General features: G+C 40.7%; 1 protein-coding gene across 1 annotated transcript; it reads right to left on the bottom strand.

Moving 5' to 3' along the window:
- Positions 1–1,727: 1,727 nt before the first annotated feature.
- On the bottom strand, positions 1,728–21,623 carry DRG1 (developmentally regulated GTP binding protein 1). Its single transcript, XM_082353133.1, has 9 exons — positions 21,464–21,623; positions 20,565–20,688; positions 19,466–19,641; positions 13,637–13,706; positions 10,888–11,057; positions 8,534–8,664; positions 6,971–7,138; positions 6,583–6,705; positions 1,728–2,042 (listed from the first exon to the last, which is right to left on the bottom strand). The coding sequence occupies exons 1-9, from the start codon at positions 21,503–21,505 to the stop codon at positions 1,943–1,945; spliced, it is 1,104 nt and encodes a 367-aa protein (XP_082209259.1). The 5' UTR covers positions 21,506–21,623; the 3' UTR covers positions 1,728–1,942.
- Positions 21,624–23,034: the final 1,411 nt, after the last annotated feature.

Raw genomic sequence — 23,034 nt, 5'->3', positions numbered from 1 at the left:
CTCTCCCAGAACTCCCAAGTCTGAGCCCAAAAGAGAGAGAAAGGAGGGGTAGGGTAATGCTCTCCTCAAACACCAGGGGCCACCGATGGGGGAAGGGGAGGGTGTTGAATGATGGAAGCAAGGCCTGTTCAAAGCACATCCTGAGGCCTTGGATGAACTTGGATTTCAGCATCCTTCTCTCGCCAACATCCTGGCATTTCATTGCCCAATGGAAGTGAATCTGAGGATTCCCCCAAAACCCAATGTATGCCCTGGCTGGAAAGTAAACCTTGCTGGAAATCCCATAGCTCAGAAAGCCAATGTCTCTCTGAAGAGCCGGGGTAGGTTCTAAATTATGGCCTCTATCATGAATGTACCAGTGATATCAAGGTCTACGCCCTGCAAAGTGACTAGGATACCAGGCCTGAGAGGCTTATCTCCTGGCTGTGGGGACAGTGCTAAACCCAGGCTCTAGGAAGACTATGAGAGGGAAACAACTGTCACTAAGGTAATAGGAGTAACAAGTACTGGAAAAGGCTGAGTATGTGGAAAATCCCACATCCTCATTCCTCACAACCTGCTAGAAGCTCTAGCTCACTACATCTAAAATCAAACTCTGTCTTCCTGTAAATCTGTTTCCCTTCTCGATTTTCTCAGGGACTACCCTTCTCTATCATCCCTGTAATCCATACTGAAATAATCTTTGACTTCTCTTCCAAAGAGCAAGTCAGTCAGTTACCGAGTTTAGATTTCTCCTCTATAGCTATATGCCCACTCCCTCCCTCTCCCCATATTCTCACTAGTCCAGTCCAGCACACAAAGATTTCTGCCAGTCAATTTTGCATTATCAAGGCAATCCCTTTAAATTCCTTATTCCCAGTCTAAAACCTCTAATTATGTCCTTAGTACCCTCTCAAGTAGTCTTGACCCCACCCCTCCTTATAACCTAACCTCCCACCTCCATACATATGTGTACCCACAAACCTGCTCTGATCACACTGGTTGCCTCACTTGCAATGTTCTGCCTCCGTGCTTTCACTCGGGTTATGTGGTTGGGGCCAGGGCTGCCATGGGAGTTCAGGAGAAGGGCTGGGCTATGGGAAGGGAGACACTTAGTGGCGCCCAGCTGGCAGCATGGTTCAGCTCAACTTTCAGCCCAACACTGATACACAGCTGTGCCCTAATTAAAGGAAAGGAACCAGTGAAAACAAGAGCCAACATTCACCAAGTACGTATATGCCAGATACTGTGCTAGTAAGCATTTTACAAGTACCACCTCTCTTAACACTAAGAATCTCCACTCTAGAAGGTAAGTGTTATTACCATCTCCATGTTACATGAGAAAACTGAAGCTTATAGAGATTGAGTAATTTATGCAGGATTCCACAGTTAATTAGAGGTGAGCCTGACATTCAAAGCCTGATGTGCCTGGTCAGAGTATTTTACTCAACCACCACACTACACCATCTCCCAAAATGGCTAGCCTTGCAGGGAATAATCAGTTAAATTACATCAAGTCCTTCCTTTCTCCAGTATCATCTGGGAAAGACCACCTGAAAGGACCAAACCCCACACTGAGTTGGAAGGGTTTCTCACAACTAACCATCAAGTGAGATGTTGCAGTCACATTTTTACCCATTTCACATACAAGACCAAGCTCCCAAGTACTCCTTCTGCAGCTGCCTCACTACACATACCCATCCTCATTCAGTCCTTCTCAAAACAAATTCTGACAATGACACATGAACTGTACATAGCTGGCTGGCCTACCAGATCCTTTATGCAGCTCAACATACAAGGTGACACCAAGTTAAGCCAAGTGAAGTTCCAATTTGGGTGCCTCCATCTCCCTCCCCTGTATCCTGATCCAGTGGCTGCCAAAGCCAGGAGGGGCTTGGAGTCAGGTGTTTGATCATGGAGAAAGCTGCCATGGTTGGCCCGGCAGATGGTGAAGGGGATGGTGTCACTTCTTCACAATCTGAATGACATCCTCGTCCTCCAACGTATGGTCTTTACCCACTTTTTGAGGATTGTGTTTCACAGAGAGACCCCACACCAGAGCGCTGTATGGAAGGGAAAAAAGAACAGTTAGTGTAAATAATCACCTAGCTTCTATCTACCTAGGTGCCACTTTCTGCTCAGATTTAGCATTCCAGCTCTTAAGAGCCAAAGGCCTGCAATATCCAAGGTCCCCTGTCCCCAGTCAAAGCCCAAAGGCTTTAGCTTCCCAAGCAGTGTAGCACACTGGAGCCTTCACATAAAAAGTGGCAAAGATTTTCGCAAGTTGTGTGGTTCCTCTTGCTCCAAAGCCAACTTATGAAAGTCAAAGAGAAAAAATACAAATGAGAAGTATGACAAGACTAATTTAAAATTAAAAGGAGAAAGCATAGGTTTGTAATAGAGAAAAACCCTGAAATAACTGATTGGAAATTGATTCCTACAAATGCAATGTCAGTTACAGACTGTTAGAGAATACCAGTTTTTATGGGGTCTACTGAAACCATCAGTGGGTACTGATAAGAAATGTAGGACCTCCTTCCTCAGCCAAACTAGGAAAACTCTCCTTCCATATCAAGCAACCATAACTGATAGGTCTCCTGATTTCTTAGAATATAGGAAGGTAATTTTTATCCATGGGCTTCAATGAGTGAACAAGACACTGAGACCAGCCTCACGGAGACTAAGAACTATGTACCAAGGGGTAGAAAACGTTGGCCATATTATTTTTATATTGTCTTTGCTTTAAAAATCTATATTCCCCCCAAAAGATAATCACTAAACAAGATTTCACTTTTTTAAAAAACAGATAAACAAATAACAAGAACAGATACATCACCATTAGTAAAACAAATATATATAAAATCTTTCAAATGTACTAACAAGCAAGATAAATGCAACGTAACCATTTTACTATCTAAAGTTAGAAAACTAATTTTTAGCAGTCAAATTCAATGCCTGCAATAGAGTCAGTGCCTTGTATTTTGCTGATGGCAAAATGTAAACAGGTTCAGCCCTTTCGGAAAGCAATGCAGCAAAACATAATAAGCCATATAATCATTAATCCTACTTTTGGATTAAAGAAATAAAAAGGGAAAGGTCTGTGCGTTAAGACTAGAAACTTACATAAGTAGCAAAAGATAGGAAAACTATGGTTATAAAAAGTATATATATAAATCTTATAACACAGAGGAAACGTTTATATAGTAAATTATCAAAGGATGTGTGCATGTGGTCAAGGACACAAAGGGAATGCAACAGGGACACGTCATAATTAGTAGGCCTAAAGCTGAATTTTTTTTTATTATTAAGACAGTTAAAATGCTATTTGTGCAATAATTTAAAAACAAAAACAGGAAAATAGTGACCAAATAAAATTCTATTTGCTTTCATATGTCTCTTCTCCAAAATATTTTTCTCCCCTTTCATTTAATTCCTTGGTTAAGTTACAATTCAGAGGCTTTGAACAGTGTTCTGTTACTATGGAAGGCAGGAACTATCCAGAAATCTATAAATTTTGAAAAAAGAAAATGTCTAACTTCTCCCAAGATTCTCCTTCACTGATTCAAGTATGTGCCAAAATATAATGATTTGAGGGCAGCAGAAATTAGCACCTGTGTGTGGATACAGTTATTTTTGATAAAAGGAATGTGAAGCTTAATAAAGGACTTCACTCTTTCAGTATTCTTAGGGTCAGAAACAAGTATTAATGTTTTAAAAACTATTTCTGGACTTCCCCTGCAGTCCAGTGGCTAAGACTCCACGCTTCCACTACAGGGGGCATGGGTTCGATCTCTGTCAGGGAACTAAGATCCCTCATGCCATGCAGCCAAAAATAAATAAATAAAATAAAATAAAATAAAATAAAATAAAAACTATTTCTATGCTTTCCTAATTTTCTACAATTATTTTCTATTTTCTCTTGTTTTTAAAACAATTTTTAAAATTTCAGTCTGTAAAGATAAAAAGAATTATTCATAAATACTGTAATTCAGTTAGTTAAAATATTTCTCACAGAATTATAGGTTGCAGGTCTGAACTACTTTTTATATATACTAGAATTAAATAAGTAGATTATAGATAATGACAGCCACGTTTCTCACTGCTGGAGAGAGAAGTTAAAATAAGAAAAAGGAGAAGGCTAAAATGAACCCTGTGGTGTTGAACTGGAATCAGAGGTAACAATAAATAAACTGATGGTTCTTAATATAGATAGATAAGGATGGATGGGTAAATTAAATATAGATACATAAAACAAGAGAGATAAAGAAATACAGATGTACTTGTAAGCACAGGTTAGTATCCTTACATATATTTCCTACCTCTGTCTGCTAAGAGGGCCTACAAGCAACAACAGCCCACTAACAATGAGGATGCCTAGCACACAGATCTCGTAAACCCAGGCTTCTTGGATAAGTGACTGATTTCAGGGCTGGTGTAGGAAAAATCACTATGAATCAGGAATATCTAGTAGTGCCAGAAGGTAAGGAAATGTTTAAAAAACAAGATGGCTTGGGCTTCCCTGGTGGCGCAGTGGTTGAGAGTCTGCCTGCCAGTGCAGGGGACACGGGTTCGAGCCCTGGTCTGGGAGGATCCCACATGCCGCAGAGCAACTGGGCCCGTGAGCCACAATTACTGAGCCTGCGCATCTGCAGCCTGTGCTTCGCAGCAAGAGAGGTCACGATGATGAGAGGCCCGCGCACCGCGATGAAGAGTGGCCCCTGCTTGCCGCAACTGGGGAAAGCCCTCGCACAGAAACGAAGACCCAACACAGCCATTAAAAAAAAAAAAAAAAAAAAAGATGGCAGCCTATCAAAAGAACACAGGAGCCAATCTGAAGGAGCTCCTAACGGCAAAAGCTGGAACAACTTGAGTGACAAAATAATGACAGGATTGGATTATAACACCATTGAATAAATATCCAAGAGCTCATACTAATATAAATAAATTATGAATTAAATTAATAAACAGGGGAGAAGAGCTAGCTGTAACTCACAATAGAATTCCAATAAATAAATGTAAAATGAAAGAGGGAAATAAAGAATCACCATTAAGCAAACAACACAGCAATATATGTGCCGACAAGCTCCACCATAGATGTTAAAATCAGCAGGTAAACATCTGAAGAGAAACAGATCTTCATAGTCTCAAAGTACCTCCCCAAGACATTTATCAAATAAGAGAGAACAGTATCTTTACAGTAGAGAAACCCAGCCAACACCAACATAACCAAGTTATCAAAGTAAATATTACCATCAATAAGATATATCAACATCAGGCTTCCCTGGTGGCGCAGCGGTTAAGAATCTGCCTGCCAATGCAGGCGACAAGGGCTCGAGCCCTGGTCCAGAAAGATCCCACATGCCGCGGAGCAACTAAGCCCATGCTCCACAACTACTGAGCCTGCGCTCTAGAGCCCACGAGCCACAACTACTGAAGCCTGCACGCCTAGAGCCCGTGCTCCACAACGAGAAGCCACCACAATGAGAAGCCCGTGCACTGCAATGAAAAGTAGCCCCCACTCCCCGCAACTAGAGAAAGCCTGCGCGCAGCAACTAAGACCCAACGCAGTCAAAAATAAATAAATAAGTTTTTTAAAAAAAATAAGATACATCAACATCATGAATCCGGTGATATGATGCAAACTGAGGACACATCATCATTTTTGTGGTATTCTTACCAAAAATGCATAATCTCACTTCAATCATGAGAGAACATTAGACAAACCCAAAGTGAGGGACATTCTACAAAATAACTGATCAATACTCTTCAAAAGGGCCAAGATCAAAGACACTGAAAGACTTAAGGAAATATTACTGGGAGACTGGAAGACTAGGGAGAAGTAACAGCTAAAATCCCATGTAGATTCCTGAAACACAAAGAGGATGCTGGTAGCAAAGGTATTAAAATTCAAATAAGGTCTATAGTTTAGTTAATAATATTGGACCAATGCTAACCTCTGTTCTTGATGATTGTATTATGCTTATGTGAGCTGATAATGTTAGGAAAAGTAGGGTGAAGAATATAAGGAAACTCTATTACTATTTTTGCAACTATTCTGTAAGTCTAAGATTAGTTCAAAATAAGATGTTAAAAGAAGTATTTTTCGGGACTTCCCAGGTGGTCTAGTGGTTAAGACTCCGTGTTTCCAATTCAGGGGGCATGGGTTCAATCCCTGGTCAGGGAACTAAGATCCCACATGCCACACATTGTGGGGAAAAAAAAAAAAAAATTCCACCTGTATCAGCAGTGAGGAGTATGAGAAAGATCAGGGGGATTTGGTCATGCAAAAGGTTTAGAGAGGCCCTCAGTACCCAGTGAAGCCCAGTATAATGCTGGCAGGAAGAATTAACATTTTGTGTTTGCCAAGAGGAAGACGAATTAAAAAGAGAAAGTCAGAGCACTTTGTACTGTCAGCCCTCCCAACCTGAAAAGGCTTTTAGGGTTCTTCCTGCTCCAAGCTGGCATGGTTTTAAGAAGACACTGCAAAGTTCTAACCAAGCAAGCATCTCCTGATGCCTAATTTCTATAATACTATCCTAAGAATTATTAGTAGAACCAGTACCTCACAGGGAAAAGAAGGCACCATGGGCCCACGATACTTACTATTTAAATTCTTTGATAAGGTTTTTGTGAATCTTCATGCAGAAATCCTCCACTGTGGTCCTGGAGTAAGGCAGCACCACTGGGGATGTGTAATCTGGCAACTGGCCTTTGGGTTTGGTGTAACTAGAACACAGAGGGAACAGAGGTTGCCTACTTCTTGGAATGTTTCATGTGTGAATGCAAATCAACCCTCCATCACCCCAGAGATCAGACCCAGATAACCTCTATCTTGAGGAAGAAAGTGCCCTCAATATAGCCTCGCAGATGATAGGAATTAACTTATTTATATCTCCAAAAATAGATTATGTTAATGAGCTCCAGAGGGTATCATTTTAGGACAGTCTGATTTAAATCCTACAGTAATATTACCCTATCCACTAAGACTTACATCCTCACTAGTTTCAGATAGTCCCAGATCTTTTCCAACAGGTCATCAAAATTCCAGCGGTGATGCGCAGAGATGGGTACACAGTGAGGCACCTTATAGATGATATCCAATTCCTCAATGGAGATCTGATCAATCTTATTTAACACATAGATACAGGGGATATAGACTCTGTAGAAGAAAAACAGTATGTGAGTCTGGAGCTGTGGACAAGACTTGTCAGTCTGATTATCAGCACCCTCTCACCCAGGACCCCAAATCAGAGACTCTTAAATGGGATCATAAGAAAGTCAGCCAAAAAAAAGAAAAAGCTTCCTACCAAAATAAGGCAGAACATCCAAAAAGTGAACTATGGGTTGAGAAGTAACAAAACTCAAGCCGTAGTCCCTAGTCATGCAACTAATTACTGAGAAAGCATCCTGCAGTGGAAAGAACACAAGCTTTGGAGTCACAAAGAATGAATTTATTCCCAGCTCTGTCGCTTTCTAGACATGTGTCCCTGGGCAAGTCTCAGAGTCCAGTTCCCAGAGTTGTTTTATGAACTGTAAGAATGTAAATATATTTCTAATAATATAACTTTTAAAGAATAAAAAAAAATTTTTTAATACAACATCTAGCAATGTCATAAATCAATAGGGCAGCTAAGGTTACTAATAATTAGGCAAGCCACAACTTCTCAGGCTTCAATTACCTCACTTCCAAAACACGTAACTCAAAGCACTAGCTTTTATTTGTTTTCAAAATGCCAGAAATGGACTTCCCTGGTGGCGCAGTGGTTAAGAATCCGTCTGCCAATGCAGGGAACATGGGTTTGAACCCTGGTCCGGGAAGATCCCACATGCCGTGGAGCAACTAAGCCCATGTGCCACAGCTACTGAGCCTGTGCTCTAGAGCCTGCAAGCCACAGCTACTGAGCCTGCGCGCCTAGAGTACATGCTCCACAACAAGAGAAGCCACCGCAATGAGAAGCCCGCGCACTGCAACGAAGAGTAGCCCCCACTTGCCGCAACTAGAGAAAGCCCGCGTGCAGCAACGAAGACCCAATGCAGCAATAAATAAATAAATAAATAAATAAATTTATTTATTTTAAAATGCCAGAAATAATTTTAACAGTAGTTTCAATTATTATTTAATTTCAAATACTAGTAATAGTAATGTCTCATGGAATAGGGTTTCAGCTCTGTTCCCTTAGAGAAAATAGACACAGCCAGTCTGCTCTCAGTTCTGCAGAACAGCCTACAGGATTTCTTAGATGGATTAATTCTGTGAGAGCAGATTGAGAACCTACCCTCTTCGACCATCATATGACACAGAGCTTAGGGGATAGCCTAGTTCACAGCAAGTAACTGAAACAAGCAATTAGATTATCAAGATCAAATTGCAGAGCAAAGAAGGATGTCAGCAATCAAGACCAACCCTTCATTTTACAGCTAAAGAAAGCAAGGCCCACTATTATTTAAGATAACGGCACAACTGGAGTTAGAATCAATGTTTGCCAGATTCATAATCCAATGTTGTTTCTATTACAAGTCTTCAAATTCAAACTCAGGCACATTTAGTCAGTACCTGTTTCCTTCCACCACGTCAATGAGGTCATCTGCTGTGGCATCACTACGCAGAGTCACATCAGCATTATGGATTTTGTATTCAGCCAGAATGCTCTTCACAGTTTCAGCATCCAGTTCACTCTGAGGGCACTGAATGAGCATAGAAGACAATGACTGGTCAGAGAGCAAAAAAAAACCTCCTAAGAGTATCTACTGATGTACCTGGATAATCCTAGATAAGGTGCAAACTTATTTCTAAAGACCATTATCCTGGATGAGAGTATCTGACTCTTAGTAGGAAATACTCAAAAACTAAAAATCTTTCGTTTGGAGAAAAAAAAAACACTAAAAATCTTCCTTCTTAAAGGAAGGTGCTATGGTATGAATTGTGTCCCCATCCCCACCCAAATTCATATGTTGAAGACCTAACCCCAGTATCTCAGAATGTGACTGGAGATAGGGTCTTTAAAGAGGTAATTAAATTAAAATGAGGCCATATGGGTGGGCCCTAATCCAGTGTGACTCACATCCTTGCAAGAAAAGGAGATTAGGACACAGACACAGAGGGGAAGGTCATATGAAGTAGAGGAGAAGACAGCCATCTACAAGCCAAGGAGAGAGGCCTCAGAAGAAACCAGTCCTGCTCACACCTTGATGTCAGATATCCAGTCTCCAAAATTAAGAGAATTAAATTTCTGTTGTTCAAGCCACCCAGTCTATATAGTACTTTATTATGGCAGCGTTAGCAAAAATACAGAAAGAATGTTCAAACATTATGACAGGATAATAGAAAAGATCTTTTGGGCAGGACAGCTTAAACCTATGCCAGTCAAATAATCTGGACCTCTAGAATGTTAAATGTTGTAGGAAATTCTCAGTCCTCAATTATATGACTTAGAAGCAGCATTTGACAGAATTGATCGTTCTACCAATCTGCAACACTTTCTTTAATTGGCTTCCAGGATTCCAAACTCTTCCAGTTTTCCTTCTTCTTTGTCTGAGATGTCTTATTTGCTGATTCTTCCCATCTCCCAGCATCTAATCATTGTGGGGGATGGAGGGAGGTGTCACAAAGCTCAATCTTTGAACCTCTTTTCTATTTATACTTGCTTCCTCAGCTAAGTTATGTCAGCTAAGCTCATGGCTTTAAAATTGATAACCACTAAATGTACAGCTCCAACACAGATCATTCCTCACATGCCTATTTGACAGTAACACTTGGAGGTCTAATTTGAGTGTTACTGGCATCTCAAACTGAACATCTGATCTTCCCCTCCTCTCCAAACCTATTCTACACAAAGTCCTATTTTAGTCATGAGAGTCCATTTTTCTAGCTCAGGACAAAAACTCACCATCACCTCCTTCTCTGACAACCCATATCCAGTCCAGCTGTAATTCCTACCAACTATTTCCAAAATCTTTCCACAATCAACCACTCCACATCTCCTCCAATGTTACAACTCTGGTCTAAGAAGCCATCACTTCTTGACTAGATTATTGCAATAACCTCTTAAATGGGTTCTGTGCTTCTGTACTTAACCCATTTCAGTCTGTTCTCAACAAACAGTGAGATTGATTCCATTAAAACCTGAATCAATTTTACTCCACAGACTGGAACCCAACCAAAAGTTACCCATCTCCTGCAAAATAAAAGCATGTTTGGCCCTATGCTATGACTTTGTTTCTTACCACTCTCCTGCCTGCTCATTCTGCTGTTCCTCAAACGTGCAAAGGAACCCTCTACCTCAGGGCCTTGCACTTGGATGTTCCCTCTACATGAAACGCTCTTCCTCAAGATATTCATTTGGTTCACTCCTTCATGTCACCCCAGTGAAGATTTCTCTGATCAACCTACTTAAAACTGCAACCCTCCCACCAACACTCTCCATCCTCTTTCCCTAGTTTACTTCTGTCCTTAGTTTATCATTATCTAATATACTATAATCACTCATTAATTCTGTTTGCTACTTTCCCCATTAGAATATAAGGGCAGGAATTTTTGTCTATTTTGCTCCCTCTTCCATTCCCCCTGAAAGCCTAAAACAATGTGTGGCCCATGGTAGGTGCTCTATAAATCTGTGTTGAATGAATGAAAATAGATGATATCTGCAGCCATCTACTTCATGCAAACATAATATTGGTCTTTAGTCCCATACCACCCCAAATAACCCAAAGGAAGAAATAAAGTCACAAAGGTAAGTCAGTCTGAGACCGACTCTTGTCCTACTCTCTCAGTCATTACGACATCATTGGTTACCTCAATTAGTGCTGGGAGAAGCCAGGCAATTTCCAAATGTCAATGTCCATGTACCACAATCCACTCTCCACCCCAGTCCCTTCAGCAACCTGCCCCATATCACCTTTTCCACTTACAGTGGCCGTGAGATTAATGCCTCCTTTATCCTTCTTCTTAAAGCCAATGTTGGGGGGTTTGCTGTTCAAGCGAATGCCAAAGCCTTCCAGCTCATTTTCTATTATCTTCTTATGTCCCAAGGGTTTCAGGACATCCAGAACAATCAAGATCAAGTTACACGTTCTGGCCACTGAAAGATTGAAAATAAAATTTTTTTCAAAGCTCATTAAAGACTTAACATAATTCAAATACTCCAAAAGGGGGAGGGGGTGGTATAGAGTTCCTACACTTAAGAGACAAAGGATTTTTTTTTTAATAAATACACAGACACACATGAAGTTCTTAAGCTTTCCAAAGATTTATGCCAGAAGTCAATCTGCAATGTATTCTTTGTTTTCTATTAGTGTATCTAGAGGATGTGTCAACTTCTAGATACACTAGTAGAAAAATAATTTGGAATGAAGATACAAACCAGGCAATAACCTGAATCCCTGAAAAAGTTCAGAAAGATTTAAAACAGTAAGAATTCTAAAAGAATAAGATTATCCAGTTAGCATATTTTTTGTCGACTTTTTTGAGATATAATTTATAAAAAATAAATAGTGTTAAGCACATGGTTTGATGACAAATGTATATACCTGTATAACCACCACAGCAACTGAGATTCAGAGTATCTCCATCACCTCCAAAAGTTCCCTTATACCCCTTTGCAATCAATCTTCCCCTCAATTCCCAGTCAACCACTAATCTGCTTTCCTTCTTTTTTTTTTTTTTTAATTTATTTATTTATTTTTGGCTGTGTTGGGTCTTCGTTGCTGCTGTGCACGGGCTTTCTCTTGTTGCGGTACGCGGGCTTCTCATTGCGGTGGCTTCTCTTGTTGCAGAGCACAGGCTCTAGGCGCGTGGGCTTCAGTAGCTGCAGCATGCGGGCTCAGTAGTTGTGGCTCATGGGCTCTAGAGCACAGGCTCAGTAGTTGTGGCGCACGGCTTAGTTGCTCCGCGGCATGTGGGATCTTCCCAGAGCAGGGCTCGAACCCGTGTCCCCTGCATTGGCAGGCAGATTCTGAACCACTGCGCCACCAGGGAAGTCCACTGATCTGCTTTTCTGTCACCATAGATTAAGTTGCATGTTTTAGAATTTCATATAAATTGAATTATACAAAATCTAGTCTTTTGTGCCTGGCTCTTTTAATTTAGCATAATGTTTCTGATAGTCATCCATGAATGACTTCAAACCTGTAATTCCATAAATAGCTAAATTAATAATATAAGGGTAGAATAAAAATATTTTCAAAGATGAAAAGAAAAACCAGAACAATGTACCTATCATTCACTCTTTTTCAGTAAGTTTCTAAAGAATGTGCTTCAGCAGAACATGAAAATAACCCAAAAAAGGTAAGACGCTGACTCTAAGAAATAGGGGATCCCACACAAGAACAGAAAAGAAAATCTCAGGACGACAGCCATGCCAAAAGCCTAGAGCTGCATTATCCAATACAGCATCCACTAGCCACCTGGGGCTATTCAAATTTAATTAAAATTCAATAAAATTTAAAATTCAGTTACTCAATTGCACCAGGCACACTTTAAGTGCTCAACAGCCACACATGCCTACAACTACCATATTGGACAGCACAAATTCAAAACATTTCCATTACTGTAGAACATTTCCATTACTGGACAGTGTTGGTCTAGAAAGCAACCCATCCAGATTGAAGCATAAAGACAAAGGGTAAAGGAAGGTAGTGTCAGGGTTGAGGGGAGATAATGAAATCAGTAAGACTGTATTTGGAACTGTATTCAAGTATCTAGAAAACTATTGATTAATAGGCATTTGATCTATTGGAACATTTGAAAAATATTAACAAACAGAAAAGTAAACAAAATAAAACAAGAACCAATTATTAACTCCATGAAAAACAAACTTCAAAAACAGATATCAACAGAAAAGAAACCAAGTCATAACACACTACTTATCTCAGCACAACAAAAGTCAGACAGTCATTACATAATAATATATACCATGACTAATGAGTTAACTAAAAATTATGATACAACTTCTTTGAAAGAATAGGAAAAGAGACATGGAGTATGAGAGAGCTAATTTCCTACCATAACATGAAACCAATAGATGGTATCTAAAATTAATTAATCATGAAACAGCAATATAAGCATAACATTTTAAAATATGAAATAGAAGAAACAGTTGAAGACTTGACAGTACCTGCCAATGGGGAATGACAGTAAAGGTGAAAAGAGGTGGGGTAGCAGATTATGGCAATTTATGATTAGCCTTTTTTTTTTTTTTTTTTTCCGGCCGTGCCTTGCAGCCTGTGGGATTTTAGTTCCCCGACCAGGGATTGAACCCGGGCCCTCGGCAGTGAGAGTGCAGAGTCCTAACCACTGGACTGCCAGGGAATTCCCCTATGATTATCCTTTTATAGTATTTTACTTTAAATAAAAAGGAAAGAAGAAGAAAAGGCATAGGTGGGAGTCAGGAAACCTGAGTTCTAGCTCTGAATCTGCCACAACAGTGCAACACTGCACCAACGCACTTCACTTCTCCTGTCCTTAGTGTTTCTCTGCAAATGGGGATCTGGACTGTTACTCTCTGAGGTCCCTTCAAGTTCCGACATTCTACTCCAGGGAGAAGTCAGGTAAAACTATGCCCTTCATTGTGGTACCAACTCCAAGCCCAACAGTCCCATCTAAAGGAACAGTACCCAGTAAAGGGATGATATCCCAGGAGGGTGGCCCTGGAACACTCACCTGCAATGACTTGACGGCCTCTACCTTTCCCATCCTTGGCACCCTCAATGATACCTGGGAGATCCAGAAGCTGGAAGATTAAGGAGAGAAAAGGAAAAATTGATTATAAATCTGAACAGATCAAACAGAATGATTTATTTCTCAAGTATTCAAAATTTAGGAGATCCAAATCCAATCTTCCTTATAAGTGAATGTGTAAATCTTACTTTTACTAAGCATCTACTAAATGTCAGCTGCAAGGTTCTTACATACTTTATCTAGTTCAAAATGCCTAGTAAGTCTGTGAGTAAGGATACTGGTTGAGATTCATAGAGGTTAAGTGGTTTGCCCAAAGTCACAGTCTTAATAAACAAGATTATAATCCACATTTTGGGGGCCTGAATCCATTATTCTACATTAATATTTTTCAATATTCCCCCACTTTTCAGAAGGTTGATCCTCCATACAAATTCCTTACTATAGATAATAACTGGATCATGACATTCACAAGCAATAAATCCTGAGACCTTTGTGAATCCTCCAGTTCACAAAAATTTCTGCAGCCATTCTTAATCAGGCAAGCACATAATAATCACCTATAAAACAATTAAAAATGCAGATATCTGAGCTTCATCCATGTATATTCTGATTTGGAAGGGTCAAAGTAGGATTCAGATATTGATCTGTATTTCAAAAGGCTCCATGGGTGACTCTGATAGGTGTCCCCAGTTGAAAATGACCACTCAATTGCCCAGGAAATGCAATAAAGTATAACTTCACAGAAGTCACAGTGTACGTACTTAATGATGAGAACATCAAAACCAAATCCATAGCACACATGATTCAAATTCACAAACTATAGTTATAAGCCCTTGAGAGTCTGTTAAGAGCATATGTAAAATCTGAAAATACCAAGGGCCATACTATTGTATGGCCAATACTGAATTATCCACATGAAGAGACAGGTATATAGTTGCAGCTTATCAAAACATCATCTAAAACTAGCCTTTGCTGGGGAATTCCCTGGCGGTTCAGTGGTTAAGACTCCGTGCTTTCACTGCCGAGGGCCCGGGTTCGATCCCAGGTCTGGGAACTAAGATCCCACAAGCCTTGTGGCAAGGCCAAAAAACAGCAACAACAACAATAACTAGCCTTTGCTATAAGCATACCTGATATTACAGAAATAAACTTCACATTAAATAAACCACAAGGAAAAAGAACGAACTCAGGAGGTGCTTAGAGAGTTCAACTTTTCCATTCAAGAACCTGCTCAAAGGCCGCGATAGTGAGAGGCCCGCGCACCTCGATGAAGAGTGGCCCCCGCTCGCCCCAACTACAGAAGGCCCTCGTGCATAGACGAAGACCCCACACAGACATAAATAAATAAATAAATAAACCCAAAAAAAAGTTAAAAAAAAAGAACCTGCTCAAAATGTCCTTCCTATTCCTCACTACATAATAAATAACATTACCTCCTCTAAAACTGATACATCAGTTAAATTGAGCTACTCTTTCTCTTTCAAAAAACGTAATTTGTGTTCAATACACCTGCCTTGACTTGGAAACTTTAGTTACACTGATTTAAAAGGCTACATGGGGGCTAATGAGCACACCAGATCTTGATTTCTAAACATCTGTCTCCAATAAAAGGAACGAGCGCTCTTTCAGAAGTGACTGAGTCCAGGGCTGGGGCAGGGAAAATATAAGATTAGCCTGGAACATCATGTGGTACCAAAAAATAAGGAATTACACACAAAAAGATGGGGGTCTCTGGAAAGAACAAAGGAGCCAACCTGAAGGAGTTCCTAATAGTCATACCTGGAACAATTTGAGTAATAAAATGATGGTAGTACTGGATTATAATCCATAAAATAAGATAAATATCCATGAGCCCACAATGACACAAATTCAATAAATAAATGGGAGAGAAGGAACAGCTCCTCCATATAATAGAATTCCAATTAACAAATGTAGTAGGAAAGAGAAAAATAGAGAATCACCATTAAGCAAGAAGCACAGTAATAACTTGCAGATGAGATCCAGACGAATGCTAAAATGAGTGGGCAAGTTTGTGAAACAGGATTTGTATCTTCTCAAAGTATCTCCCCCAAGATATTTATTAACTACAAAAAGAAAGATAATAGCTTTACAGTATAGAAACCCCACAGACACCACTTTAACCAACTGATGGGAGTAAACATTACCAATAATATATACTAACATCATGAATCCCTAAGATGCACTGAGAAGGACATACCACCATTTCTGTAGTATGCTTGCCAAAAAAATATAATACCTCAGGATAATCATGAGAAAACATCAGAGAAATCCAAATTGAGGAACAGTCTACAAAATAACTAATCAGCACTCTTTTAAGAGTGTCAGGATAGGGCTTCCCTGGTGGCACAGTGGTTAAGAATCTGTCTGCCAATGCAGGGACACAGGTTCGAGCCCTGGACCGGGAAGATCCCACATGCCGCGGAGCAGCTAAGCCCGTGCGCCACGACTACTGAGCCTGCGCTCTAGAGCCCGCGTGCCTAGAGCCTGTGCTCTGCAACAAGAGAAGCCACCGCAATAAGCCCACGCACCACAACGGGGAGTAGCCCCTGCTCACCACAACTAGAGAAAGCCCACGCACAGCGGCGAAGACCCAACACAGCCATAAATAAATAAATAAATAAAAAAGAGTGTCAGGATCATGAAGGACAGGACTGAGGAACTACTACAGATGGCAGGAGAATAGGAGAAAGAAACGAACCTAACATGGGATGATCGCAAATAGAATCTTGAAAAAGAACATTGGTGGGGAAACTGGTAAAAATTCGAACAAGTTCTATAGTTTAGTGACTAGTACTGCACCAGAGTTAATCTATTACTGATAATTATTCTACGTTTATGTAAGGTGCTAACATTAGGGGAAGCAGGGTGATATAAGAGAACCTCAAAATAATTATGCTAAGTGAAAGAAGCCAGCCAAAAAAAAGAGAGTACATTTATATTTACACATGGTCTTTATATAAAACTCTTAACATGTAAACTACAGGATGAAAGGGGCATAAGGAAACTTTGGGGATGATATGCTCACAATCTTGATTGTGGTGATATTTTCACCAGTGTATAGATATGTCAAAACTTATCAAATTGTATACTTCCTGTGCAGTTTATTGTATGTAAATTACATTTCAATAAAGATGTCTGAAAAAACAAAAAGTCTATCATCAGTTGTTCCTAAGAAATTAAGTCTAAAGTGTATTTCTTCAGCCCTCCCAAAGACTCTGTAATCTACTTCCATCACTTTGTAAATCCCTGTCTGCTTAAAAAAAAAAAAAAAGTATTCCATCAGCAAAAGGCTTTATACTGAGACAAGAGAGCAAGAGCTTTCTAACCATGGCAGCTGAACATGGTGGAGAAATTTATTGAAGCCCCTACAAATGTAAAAGCAAGTTAACTTTAGCTTTTCTTGAGAGGGAAATATTTAAAATTACATTAAACTATTTAAATATTTAAAATTACATTGAACTATTTGAATGTGGCAACTAAATTTCAGCCAATAAAAACAGTCTATGCTTTACATTTCTGAATTTCAGATTACAACCAAGAGATGAGAAAATAAAAAATATTTCTTCAAATCATGTAACTGTAGGATTTTAAGAATTGTATGTTAACCTACTTCAAACTCAAACGCCTTCAGAGATTAAAGCAGGTACATGTACAAGTCTATATATATACACATATATATATATATATACACACACACACATATATATGTATACACATATATATGTATACATATGTACATCCCTGGTTAAGTGGTGGTTCAGCCATTACTCGAACACCTCCAGACATAGTAATTAATTACCTCAAGAGGTACCATTCCATTTTTAGGCACCTTTATTGTTAAAAAGATCTTCTTTCCAAACAACAACAAAAAAAAAAAACAGAACTCTACCTCTTTATAATTCTTATTAAGCAGTTCTAATTTTGTACACCATTTCCCACCAAGTCACAGATAATGAGTCCTCTGCCACAAAACAGCCTTTTAAAAAAACATTTGAGGGCATTTTAATCCAGTTAAACACACCTACTAGTATGCTTACTTAACTTGGTTTCTGGAGAAAGTCAGAAGGAAAAACAGAGGCAGAGGGCACAGACGGAAAAGAAAGTACCATGGAAAAAAGGAAGAAAAAAACCTGAAAAGGTCAAGAGACTGAAATAAATGAAAGTTTTGAGGAAAAGACAAGGAAAGAGAGAGGTTAAGTGGCTATTTATTCTGATATACCCAGAAGCCCTGAGAGAGGTGCCATAACATCTCATCAGGAAAGAGGTTACTCTCTGAGCTGCCAAAGACTCTGAAACCAGATGAAATTAAGCAATGGTCCAGATATGCCCAAGTGTCCTCATTCTTGTTACTATATACATTTGCACATGGAGTCCTAGAAAGGTACATGTCCTAACAGTATCTGCATGGGTACCTAACCAGAAAGAAAAAAAGCCACTGAAAATACCACCAGGACACTGGTCCTTCCCTACTTCAGATTCTATAATAAAGAAGCATGAATGTACTTCACAACTCACTGTGTAGCTCAGCAAGAGGGAAAACAAATGCCTACACCAAGAGTTTCCAAACGATGTGCCAAGGCACTCGGGGCGTTCTAAATTTTCAAGAGAAACAGCAGTTCTTAATATCTGTCAGGCACTAAGGGAACTACTAAATCCAAGAAGCTCACAATTTCACCGTTAGATCCTACTACACTGCTTTCAATCACATCAGATCCGAATCTTTGGGAAGTTGGATTTTTCAGCGATTACTATGGTAAAAAATAAGCACCACACAAAAATCAGTGTGGAAAAGGAAACAAATGTGGCAGTATCCAATCTGATGCCAAAATTTGAGAAGTTACATGGTACCCAACAGTGCCCATATCCCATTAGTAAATAACTGTAGCTGTAAGGACATAAATAATTGTTTGGATCTAACTATTTAACAAACAGAACCATTAGGTTATTTCTTTTGGCCTGGAGCACCATAAAAAATTACTGGGACCAGAAAAGCTGTCAGGAAATAATTGCTGAGACACTAAGGGTGCTGTGAACCTAGAAATTTTGGGAACCTATAGTCTAGATTCAAATGCCATGAAATTCAGAACCTTACCTTCTTAGCTGTGGACCAAAACAGAATGTGTTCCATTATATTTTACACATACCTTCTTTCATACCCAAGCGGACTCCTCATTTGGGAGCCCTAAATCTATCATCTATCTGAGAACTTCTGAAGACGACAACTTCATTAAGCCTCACAGATAAGAATTATTTTCTAAAAAGGGTCTGATCATGGTATTTATTAAAGTTTCTGATGGCTCCTAGCTATGTACAAGATAAAATTCAACTTCCTAAGCAGGCACATAAGATCCTTCATAATTCAGCTCCAACCTACCTTTCCAGATTCAGTTTCTACCACTCCCTGTCCCACAGCTAAGCTCACACCACAGCAGGCTGTTCACGGTTACGGCTGCTTAAAACTGTCCTTTACATTCTCCGGCTGGTGAAATTCTATTTGAACTTCAAAACCCACCCCATTGTCACTTTCTACATGAAGCTTTTTCTGTCTTACCAGACCTTCCCCCACCTCCATCCTCAGGTGGAAAAAGGAGTCCTTCCTTTCTCTGTGTTTTCACAAACGATATCCCACTGTATTATTGTTTTTATGTACTGCTCTATCTCCCCTACTAGACACTGAGGGCCTGGTAGATCAAAGATCAGGCCTGGCGTTTGGAGAGCTCCAAATAAGTGTTTTTTAAATGAAAGAAAGAATTGATTTCTTCCCTTCCTTGGCCTGCAGGCCTGACTCACCTGGATCTTGGCACCTTTGTATCTGATGACACCAGGTACAGTGGTCAGAGTAGTGAACTCATAGGCTGCCACCTCGGAATATACCCCTGCCAGGTTACTGAGCAGTGTTGACTTCCCCACAGATGGAAAACCCACAAACCCAATTCGAGCATCACCTGTCTTGGCAACGTCAAATCCTAAAACATCAACAAATATAAAAAAGAGGAGGAAAGTTATCCTTGGGAGTGCTGAGACTCATGTAATTCCTTTTACATTCTGGTTGCCTATCCCTCTAGAACCTATTTCTCCAACTTTTTACAGTTTATCTCTAGGGTAGAGCTTAAGCACACAAAATTCCCCCATAGCAATTCACAATATTTAATGGAGTGTTTGATGTAAAAACTTTACACCTCTACATGTTATATAACTTTTTAGTACCCACAGTATTTAGGGCCCAAATATTATATAACCACTGATCTAAAAAATCGGTTTCTTTTTTTTTCTTACAAACTCTGGGGACTGTGTCACTGACAGAGTTTTCTTTTCTTACAATGGGTTGCAAACAAATTCAAAGCCAAATTTGTGGCCCTTCTCTAAGAAGTGTACAGACCTTATGACATTACTTTTCATCCTAACTTTATCTCTCGGCTTCAACTTATTCTTTCTACCTTCATTTCCCTTTGTATCAATTTCCTTTATCTTGTTGACTATTTATTTACATATTTCAGTGAGCCAACGTAAATCTATTTTGGATCAGTACAGGATATACATAAATAAAACCCTAGTTCACTTAGAGAATATTCATTCGCCTTTGAAATCAGTAAAATTGAGAATTCCCTGGTGGTCCAGTGGTTAGGACTCAGTGCTTTCACTGCCAGGGCCCAGGTTCGATCCCTGCTCAGGGAACTAAGATCCCACAAGCCGCGTGGCATGGCCAAAAAAAAAAAAAGAAAAAGAAAGAAATCAGCAGAATACAATAAAATAAATATAATTCAAGAATTTAGGCTTAGGAAACACAAATCAACTTTGATATAAAATTTTAAATTAGTTTTAAACCATATGCCTTTATTACTTTAATAAAAATTACACCAAAAAAAGAAAGTCGAAGCAAAACACAAACCTTCTCCTGGTCCACCACCACCACCACCTTTTGGAGTAATGAGCTCCCTGCGAAGCTTAGCAAGGCGAGCCTTAAGCAGCCCTAGATGGTGTGCTGTGGCCTTGTTCTTTTGCGTCCGAGCCATCTATAAGGGAGGAATCACAGCCATAAATCAGAAGCAGTTCCTACAAGTTAAAACATCCAGAATGAATGCTCCCCCAGCTCTGAGAGAATGATGTTTTTTATCTAGGTCCTACTAACTTCAATACACCCATTTTAAGTCAGACTTAAAAGAGTAAAAATCCATTCTCTCCATCACCCAGACCATTCCCCGCATTACAGAGCAAACAGCTGAGGCCCAAACAGAAGAAACATGACCAAGGTCATTACAATCAGCATTCACAGATTAGACTAAAACTCAGTTGCTGATTCCTTTTCAACTGCTTGTACCTGGTGTGCCCCAACCGATTTTAAAGAGTTCTGAGCACTTCAGACCATACAATCACACAACAATCCAGGTGGAATCAACAGCCACCGCAGATGACAATTTACATCCAGATCATATTCCCGGGAGCAATACTCTGGGAAAGGGGGTCATCAAAGTAGAGACTGGGGAAGGGGAGGGCGGTTCGAGGGACGATAAGGAAAGATACTGAAGTACGCGAGCAGGTCAGGGCAGAAGTGGGGGGACAGGATTCAGTGTTGCCCACATAAAAAGAGAAAACTGAGAGAAACAATGTTCAGACAGGAGCAGAACGCTGGAAAGGGGCACTGACTAAGGCGCACATACGTAGAACGCGGGCCCGGGCTGAGGGGAGTCGGGGAACGCGGGCCCGGTCCTGAGGAGGCTGAGGGAAGTTCAGGCAGGAGAGACGCCGCCGAAGAGGAACGCTCGGACGGAGTGTTCGAGCGCCCATTACCTCGGCTTCGATCTCCGCGATCTTAGCTAAAGTGCTGCTCATGGTGGTGAGTCGCGGGGGGCGCAGTGGCCTCCACACGGACAGTCTCCCTTCGCACACCCGCCGGCAGCCCTTCAACAGCCACCAGACGCTACAGCAGTGCGCAAGCGCGGTACTTCCTATTTCTCGCGAGAGTTCCGCGCGAGGCTTACTGAGAGATATACAGCGTGAAGTGGTCTCCTCCTCCTCAGCCAACCGCGCCCCGTCCCGCGAGCCAACGCAGTGTCATAGAGCCCGCGGGAGTGGGGGCCAGAGAGGCCGCCCCGGTCCTTACCACCCAGAGCGCGCCGAGGGTCGCGCGCTGTTCGGCCCCGCCCCGCCCCGCCGGACTTGCGCCCCGCGTCCTGCTCCGTGCCCAGCCCCCGGCGCGTAGTGTGTGATGAGCGACTCTTCGCTGCAGGCCTGCAGCTCTCTGGCCCTCTTCCTGAAAAGCGCACTCGCGGCGTCCACCCGTCTTCTTCGCCGGCACCGACGGGTCCTGGGGGCCCTTTCACTGCTGGGAAGACACGGCGGGGGACTCCTCGGCCTCCTGGGTCGATGTAGAGACCGATCTTCAGCCTGTCTTCTTGGGAAAAGAAAATGCCCCCTTTCCATCACTCAAAACTATTTTTAGGTGTTTGTCTTGTTTACCCCCAACCCCGAGTAGAGTGCGCGGCACATAGTGAGCCCACAATAAATGCATGATTGACTGGATAATTCCCAGAGAACTGGTCCTTGAAATACTGAAAAATTCGAAACTATGTGAAGGATAAATAAATAGTGGTACCTCTGTGCTGTGAAATACTATTTCAGCCGTTAAAAAATAGATCTGTGTGGTCTGACTGGAAGGATGTCCAGGACATATTGTTTAAAAAAAAAAATGGTAGAACTGCACTAGGTTGTGATCCCATTTATGTTAGTTTTAAAATTAGATGTTTATTTATATAGGTGTACATGTCGGAAAGCGCATTGTTAAATGGTCTGAATAAAAGGATACAGTCTCAAACTGTTGACAGTGGGATAGGATGCAAGGAAAGGCAGAGAAAGCCTTTCACTTGTTATTCCACATATTACTGTGTCGTTCAATTTTTTTTAAAGATTAACATATCCATGTATTATTTGTGTAATAATTATAATAGAATTTAAAATTTCAAAAGACTCCTCTTCCCCAAGTGTCTTGTGAAGAGGATGCCAGGACGCCCAGGAGCTGTGTGCTGATTTTGAAAGCTGCTTCCTGTAGGATCAATGAATTCTTGTTGATAGATTGATTGATCCATCGGGAGTCCGCAGGCCAGGCTTAACCTGCAGGGCTGGGCCCCACTCAGCCCTGGGAGGGAAGTTTATTTATCTAAATTTGTAAGTAAGACCAATTCCAACTTGCCAGAGACACAAAAGGAGGTTATATCCGGCACAAGGGAGGGAATGGGAAAAGTCAAGCTTTTACAGAAGGTCCCAAAGGGCTCAGGAGTTTCTTTCTTTTCTTTAACCTCAGTCTTTTCATAAATAAATTAAGGAGTGATGAGGTAATTAGATCCCACACTGTCAGTAATGGA

Source organism: Balaenoptera borealis, assembly GCF_965194805.1.
Source record: "Balaenoptera borealis genome assembly, chromosome: 14".
NCBI classification, from domain to species: Eukaryota; Metazoa; Chordata; class Mammalia; order Artiodactyla; family Balaenopteridae; genus Balaenoptera; species Balaenoptera borealis.
Note: the sequence above shows the minus strand (reverse complement) of the source record. Positions and strands in the feature narration are given on the sequence as shown.